The 5,993-nt window shown below is 47.2% G+C and overlaps 1 protein-coding gene across 1 annotated transcript; it reads left to right on the plus strand.

Annotated features, from left to right (window-relative positions):
* MRPS23 (mitochondrial ribosomal protein S23) lies at window positions 1-5,694 on the plus strand. Its single transcript, XM_066635787.1, has 5 exons — window positions 1-114; window positions 1,442-1,618; window positions 3,482-3,559; window positions 3,661-3,784; window positions 5,273-5,694. Exons 1-5 carry the CDS (start codon window positions 71-73, stop codon window positions 5,411-5,413), a joined length of 564 nt encoding a protein of 187 aa, XP_066491884.1. The 5' UTR covers window positions 1-70; the 3' UTR covers window positions 5,414-5,694.
* Window positions 5,695-5,993: the final 299 nt, after the last annotated feature.

Genomic DNA, 5,993 nt, shown 5'->3' on the forward strand with positions numbered 1-5,993 from the left:
TCCGGGTACGGCGCGGTTGCTAGGAGCGCGGCGCGGTTGCTACGAGAGGCCCAGCTGGGACCGAGGCGGAATGGCGGGTAGTCGGTTGGAGAAACTGGGCACCGTGTTCACGCGGTACGGGAGGCGGGGTGCTTGGGGCGGCGGAGGGCGTGGGGCTCCCCTCCCTCCTTCTTGAACGTGGGCTGGGGGTCGGGGTGGGGGCGCTGAAGCTGTGTGGAGCCCCGCAGGGTCCCACGAAGGGTCTGGGAAGCCGCAGCGCCCTTTCCTTGCACGGGCCGCCTTCCAGGAGGCCGAGAAGCAGCGCTGGAGGCAGCAGGTCCCTGGTAGCTGCTGTGTGGAGGTAGACTGCAATGGCCCGTGGAGGTTCTGCCTCTTCCTTCCAGGCCTGCAGCTCGGGCTGCGCCTTGCAGCATTCGGCACCAGTGAAGGACGGCCAGGCGAGTGAGCCTGAAGTGAAGACGAGAGCTTCAGAAGAGCCCCGCTGGACCAGGCCCAAGGCCCATTTGGTCCTGTGGCAAGGAATTCCACGGGTTAATTAACGCAAGAAGAAGAGCCTCGCCGGATCAGGCCAAAGGCCCATCCAGTCCAGCTTCCTGTATCCCACAGTGGCCCACCAGGTGCCTTGGAGCATGTAAGACAACAAGAGACCTGTACCCTGGTGCCCTGGCCAGATGCCATCACCACATCCTGTGGCAGCGAGTTCCATGGAACAGACAGTAAGGCTGGGAAAGACCCCTGTCTGAACAGAAGAACATAAGAAGGGCCCTGCTGGATCATGTGAAATGCCCACCCAGTCCAGCTTCCTGTATCTCCCAGTGGCCCACCAGATGCCTCGAGGAGCACACAAGACAACAAGAGACTTGCATCCTGGTGCCCTCCCTTGATCTGGCATTCTGAGGTAGCCTAGTTCTAAAATCAGGAGGTTGCACATACCCATTGTTTCTTGTAACCCGTGATGGACTTTTCCTCCATCAGTCTGTCCAATTCTCTTTCAAAGGCATTTAGGCCAGGTGCCATTGCTACATCATCGCCACATGACCATAGAGGTTCTACCTGTTCTTGTACAGCCCTGCATCTGTGGGGCCATGCATTGCTTTAATCAATGTGACTGAAGGACGGGTGAGTGAGTCTGAAGAAGATGAGGAAGACACCATCCTCCCAGAGATGGTGGGAGAAAATAAACAAGCTATTTTCCACCTGCTAATATGAGAACCATCACTAAAAACTGGTCCTTCATCCAGTTAGTAGAAACTGTTCCTAGTGCTGTATCTTCTCCCCCTTGTCTTGCCAATAATTTCTCCATGGGTGGAGGGAAAAGAGAACGTTCCAGATATCTCATTTTGTTATTGACTGGAGACTGATGTTGTGAGATCACCTTTCGCTGTAAGTAACTTCTACAGAAAATCCTGGTCTTAGTTGATATTGTTTCTTTGTTCATAAGGACACGGAACCTGCTGCGTTCTGGGGTGATGTCCAAGGCCAAGAAGCCGCTCTGGTATGATGTTTATGCAGCTTTTCCTCCTCTGAAGGAGCCTCTTTATCGGGAACCTCGTCCAAAGTATGGCAAAGTGAAGAATCCAGTCCCCCCCATCCTGTACCAAGAAGATGAGATCAGAGTGTAAGTCCTGGGTATCTATCTTATCTCTCTCCTATATGTATGTATGTATGTATGAGAGAGAGAGTAGCAACAGCAGCAGCCCTCAAAGGTCCCATTCAGATGTGATTGGAAGCTGTAGTTTTTCTACTATGAGAATGAGCAGATTTGTTTGTTTCATCTCTTTTTTCTCTTGCTTTGTGCACAATTGAAAGCTGCCACTTTTGGTTTGTGCTGAACCACAGTTTAAGAAAAAGTTTATCATTATATGACTTCATAGAGCTGTGGTTTGGACAAACCACAGTTTCCCAGCTTGGTATGTTATGGGAAACTGTGGCTTGGAACAAATCAGAATGGCAGGCAGGTAATAAGGAGTATAGAAGCCCCCCTACTTAAGAAACCTAATTTGCCAACATTGGTGGTCATATGTCCATTGATGGTGTTGGAGCTCATTCCCAGCTTTTCCAAATGTTCCCCGTTTTACTCCAGTCAGTTCCAGAATGTCCTGTTAGCCTGCTTTTCAAGATAAGCCCACAATATAGAGCACTGAACTATAAATACTCTTTCATATTTCACAACCAATAATAGGGATTTTGGAACTAAGAACAAAGCAACTGACAAACAGACCCTCAGAACCTAACCTTAAGTAGGAGAGCTTCTGTGCTGTGATGCTGTAACGCAAGCATATAGGAAGGTGTTCTTACTCACTCAGGTAACCGGCCCATTTAGTCTTGTCAGATTGGCAGTGGTAATTTCGCAGGTGGAGGCCTTTCTAAGCCCTGCTGGTCCAACTGGCGATGCCAGGTACTGGGAGTTCTGCGTGCAGAGCATGTGCTCTGTCACCCAGCTGTGGCCCCTCCTAAATCTGATCACATGAAGCTGTCTTTTGCTGAGTCAAATCATTTGTCTGCATAACTTGGGGCAGTTTGCCCTGCTGCTCTACACCACACATAGTTCAGCCGCTGTAGCAGACCACGTATATTGAATGCTAAGGCCTTAGTCAGATTGACTCTGGAATCTTCTGCGTTCAGTACATGTGGTTTGCTACAGAGGCTGAGCTATGTGTGGTGTGTTCTTCAGCCTTGGGGTTGTGACCCCAGTATGGTTGCACAGCCTCAATTGTGAGGTCATATCACACAGCGTCAGTTGTGAGGTCATAGCAACTTACAGGAATGAAGAAGGTTGAAGATCACTCGTCTGGAGCACCATTGGGTAAAGCAGGAGGCATCTGGCTTCAGGTACCAAGACATTGTGTCTCAGTCCTGCTCAGGTTCTTAGCAATTGTTCTGAAATAGCTTTCATTAGTGCCAGGCTTTGTGGTAATTTTTTGTGTTCTCTCTAATAAAAATATTTGGTTACAGTGACCAGTGCTGGGAGGGCATTATGGGAATGGGTGGCGATGGAGGTGTGGTGGGGGATAGGGTCCTGGGAGATGGGTGAGATCAATGGTGGGGGTCTCCAGTGTCATACTATATATATATATAGTATGTTGGGGTTGTGAAGCAAAAAAGTTTGAAGACCACTGGTGTTGATCAGCAGTAGCCAGTTCTCCTGATGTCTTAAAAAAAATTAACTTTAAAATGGTGGTGTTGAGGATGTTACTCTTTCTCCTGTCCATGCTGCGTTCCTGTGTGTAGCTGCCTTCACTGTGGCTAGTCACCATTCCTGTGGCTAATACCAATTTTGAGGATTAAACTCCTGACCCCCCGTGCCATGGCCTTAGTCCAAGTAATACCTCCTCACAGCTACTTGTAAAGTCAGAAGAAGGAGACACTGAAAGATGTGATATTGCATCCCCTGCTAGAGTGCCTTTAAGTGCTGGTTGGCAGTACTGACTGTCTTTCTGCAGAATAGTCCCAAACTGAAACTTCTTATTTCATTGAACAGGAAATTTTATGAAGCGTATGGAAATGGTCCTCGAGCCTTTGAACTGTCCCGCCTAAATTTCAAATCCACCTGCCAAAGGTAAATGACCTTCACATTTTCTCTTGAACTCTTGTAGAGGAATTATTCCCCACCCAGAAACCTTGCTGTTGTGCAGTGGTCACAAGCCTCTTGTATTTCAGGTTTGTTGAAAAATACAAGGAGCTGCAGGAGCAGGGAGAGTTGGATGATGACAGACTGTTTGAGGAAACGGGAAAAGCCCTTTTGGCAGAGGGAATTATCTTACGGAGAAAAGCCATGGGAAATGTGAGTATTGTGAAGAGGGCCTCTTGAGCATCTTGTGTGTTTGGTAGGTAAGTGGATGCATGATCTCAAAGTGAACACTGAAAGTTGGAGTGTTGGAAAAATTGTAGGTGACCATGTTAGTTTATGGGAGAATAAAACCCAAATCTTCAGGGTAGTGGTACCTTATGTAGGATGAGCTGAAATGCCATAAAGTTGTGAGCAAGCTTTTATGTTTTCCAGAACTGGAAATGTAGGGAAAACCAAGTGTCTGTTTGGGGGGTTGGGGGGTGGAATGGTAAAGTGCCCATGTCTGCAGTTTGTGGGAGTCTTGAGATGGAATGCAGAGGGTTTTATCTAGGCTTAAATTTAAACTCTGCTAAGTGCTGGTTGAAGTCTTTTTTTTTTTAATTTACAAGATTCATATACCACTTTTCAGTATACATTCTCAAGTAATCTACAAAATAAGACTAGTACTGAATCCTAAACAACATTAAACATCACAAAATATTAAGAACCAGAAGTAGGAGAAAAGCAAAACCAATACACAGGAGGAGGGGAAGGCAGTTTTGAAAGCACAACAGGAAGAAATGTATTGATCTGGCTGGGGCAGTGCCCTGATCTGAAGCAGTGGACTGAGATGTTGATCTTGACCAGTGAGACAGCAGGCTTGGTAGAAGGGCAAAAGAACAGTGGAGATTGGCAAGAGGAGCAGAGGCAGTTGCGGAACAGGAAGAAAAAAATGAAAAAGGCAGTGACGGACAGAGCAGTCAATCCCTGTTGGAAATGGGCAAGAGTCAGCTGTTGAGCACATCCCATAGAAGAACAAGCAGTGAATACTAATTGCAAGGATCTGATGTAGGACTTGAAAATATACCTGTCTGGTAATGGTTTGTGTTGGCAAAGGCAGCAAACATGTATTACAATTCCCTACCACTTTTTTGTGGTGGGGTGGAGGATGCTGCACTCAGCATCAGGAAAGTACACTTGTCAGCTTTGTATACCAGTAATATTGACAACTTAAGTAATTCTTTTCTTCACTCAGTGCGTAAGTACAGCAAAATACAAACCTCAGCCCTGTATGCAAAGAAATTGCTGCACTAGCCATTTTCATAGTGAGGTCCTGGTATGGTTGTGGACAGCCACTAGCGTGGTTCCCCCAAGCTTCCCACCATCTTCTGCTGATAGTCCTATGCTGGAATGAAGACAATTGTATGGTTATTGTGGTGGCATCTGGGACACAGCAACTTTCCAAGGGAATTGTTTCACATGGAGGGGGTCTGGCAGGTCAGAGACGAATGTTTCAAGGCTGGGTTCTAAGTTGGCATCCTAACTATCTGGTCTCCCACCAGGATGTAGAAGATAGAATGGGACTGGGTTGAGTAAACTCTTAAGCTAGCCCCATGGTGAGTAAGGGCGGTTTACAGGCTTCAACCTAAACGTTACACTTCCTCTGCCATTATGGTGTGCCTTAGAACATCAGTCCTCTCCTCCTCTGGCCTTGATCTGCAGGTAACCCAGCAGGAAACCAAACCCAAGGATCCTGTGTTAGAAATGCGACTCCAGGCCATGTTGCAAGAAATGCAGGACAACATGCAAGAGCAGACGCCTGAGACCACAGGAGCACAAAAGGAAGACCCCTCAGCATCCTAACAGCCATGTATTTCTGATCTTCGCCTGGCCTTCAGCATAGCACAGCATTGCATGCCACTGAATGTTCAGTCTGTGGCGTATGGACTTTGACTGAGAAACTCTTGCCTGTGGAAGGAATGGCTGGTTCCACTGCTGGAAGATGTTTATTCCACCGCATTTTCTGTTGTACAAGGATAATAACTACTCTCTCCTTGTGAATGCTTGCACACAAGGTGGGAGGAAAGTCTCTGTGTTAAAATGATGGATTCAATGATTAAAAAATTCCTTTCAAAGTGTGAAAAGCATGGATGTTTCACTGAGGGAAGGGAGCGAACAGCTTATATAGTAGTTCACCAAATACAGGAGATGCCCTTTGGGTAACCCAACCCTCCTTTCCTAGGGTCACAGCAGTGGGGAAGGCGAGACTTTGGGAAATAACTCATCTGGTTGAAGGCAACTACTAATTCTGCACTAATGTCACCTGCGGTGCCTGTGGCATGTTGTACAACATAACTGAACATAGGAAACTACCTCCTACCAGTCATACCCTTAGTCTGTCCAGTCCAGTACAGTCTACTATGACTGGCAGCAGCTTTCTGGG

The sequence above is a fragment of the Tiliqua scincoides genome, chromosome 8 (genome assembly GCF_035046505.1).
Source record: "Tiliqua scincoides isolate rTilSci1 chromosome 8, rTilSci1.hap2, whole genome shotgun sequence".
Taxonomy (NCBI): domain Eukaryota; kingdom Metazoa; phylum Chordata; class Lepidosauria; order Squamata; family Scincidae; genus Tiliqua; species Tiliqua scincoides.